This window comes from Eimeria mitis, genomic scaffold (assembly GCF_000499745.2).
Source record: "Eimeria mitis Houghton genomic scaffold, Emh_scaff1842, whole genome shotgun sequence".
Classification (NCBI taxonomy): Eukaryota; Apicomplexa; class Conoidasida; order Eucoccidiorida; family Eimeriidae; genus Eimeria; species Eimeria mitis.
The window spans coordinates 854-1,211 of record NW_013570164.1 but is presented as its reverse complement, the minus strand read 5'-3'; the positions used below and the strand labels follow the sequence as shown (position 1 = coordinate 1,211).

At 49.7% G+C, this 358-nt stretch overlaps 1 protein-coding gene across 1 annotated transcript in view; it reads left to right on the top strand.

The window, feature by feature from the left end:
• Window positions 1-61, top strand: part of EMH_0044420 (uncharacterized protein) — a gene marked incomplete at both ends in the record, with an annotated part of 243 nt that extends 182 nt beyond the window's left edge. Inside the window, one exon of the mRNA XM_013495961.1 lies at window positions 3-61. Coding sequence (XP_013351415.1) covers window positions 3-61 — 59 coding nt within the window. The remainder of the gene's footprint in view (window positions 1-2) is intronic.
• Between the last annotated feature and the right edge of the window lie 297 nt (window positions 62-358).

Genomic DNA, 358 nt, shown 5'->3' with positions numbered 1-358 from the left:
GCAGCAGCAGCAGCAGCAGCAGCACCACCACCACCACCACCACCACCACCAGCAACAGTAGCAACAGCAGCAGCAGCAGCAGCAGCAACAGCAGCAGCAGCAGCAGCAAAATCAGCAGCAACAACAGCAACGCATGCATGCATGCATGCATGCATGTAAATATATGTGTGTATATGTGTTTAGGAATAGCAGTACTGGAGGACTTGTTGTCTTTGTCTTTGTTGTGGGGTTCTCCGTTGCTGCTGTCTCTTTACTGTCCCCCCTGCAGCCTCAACGCTTTTGATTGCGGAGACAACTGTCTCCGTTTGCTGCTTAATATTTTTATTAAACTAAACGCAGATCAGCTGCTGTGGTGGAA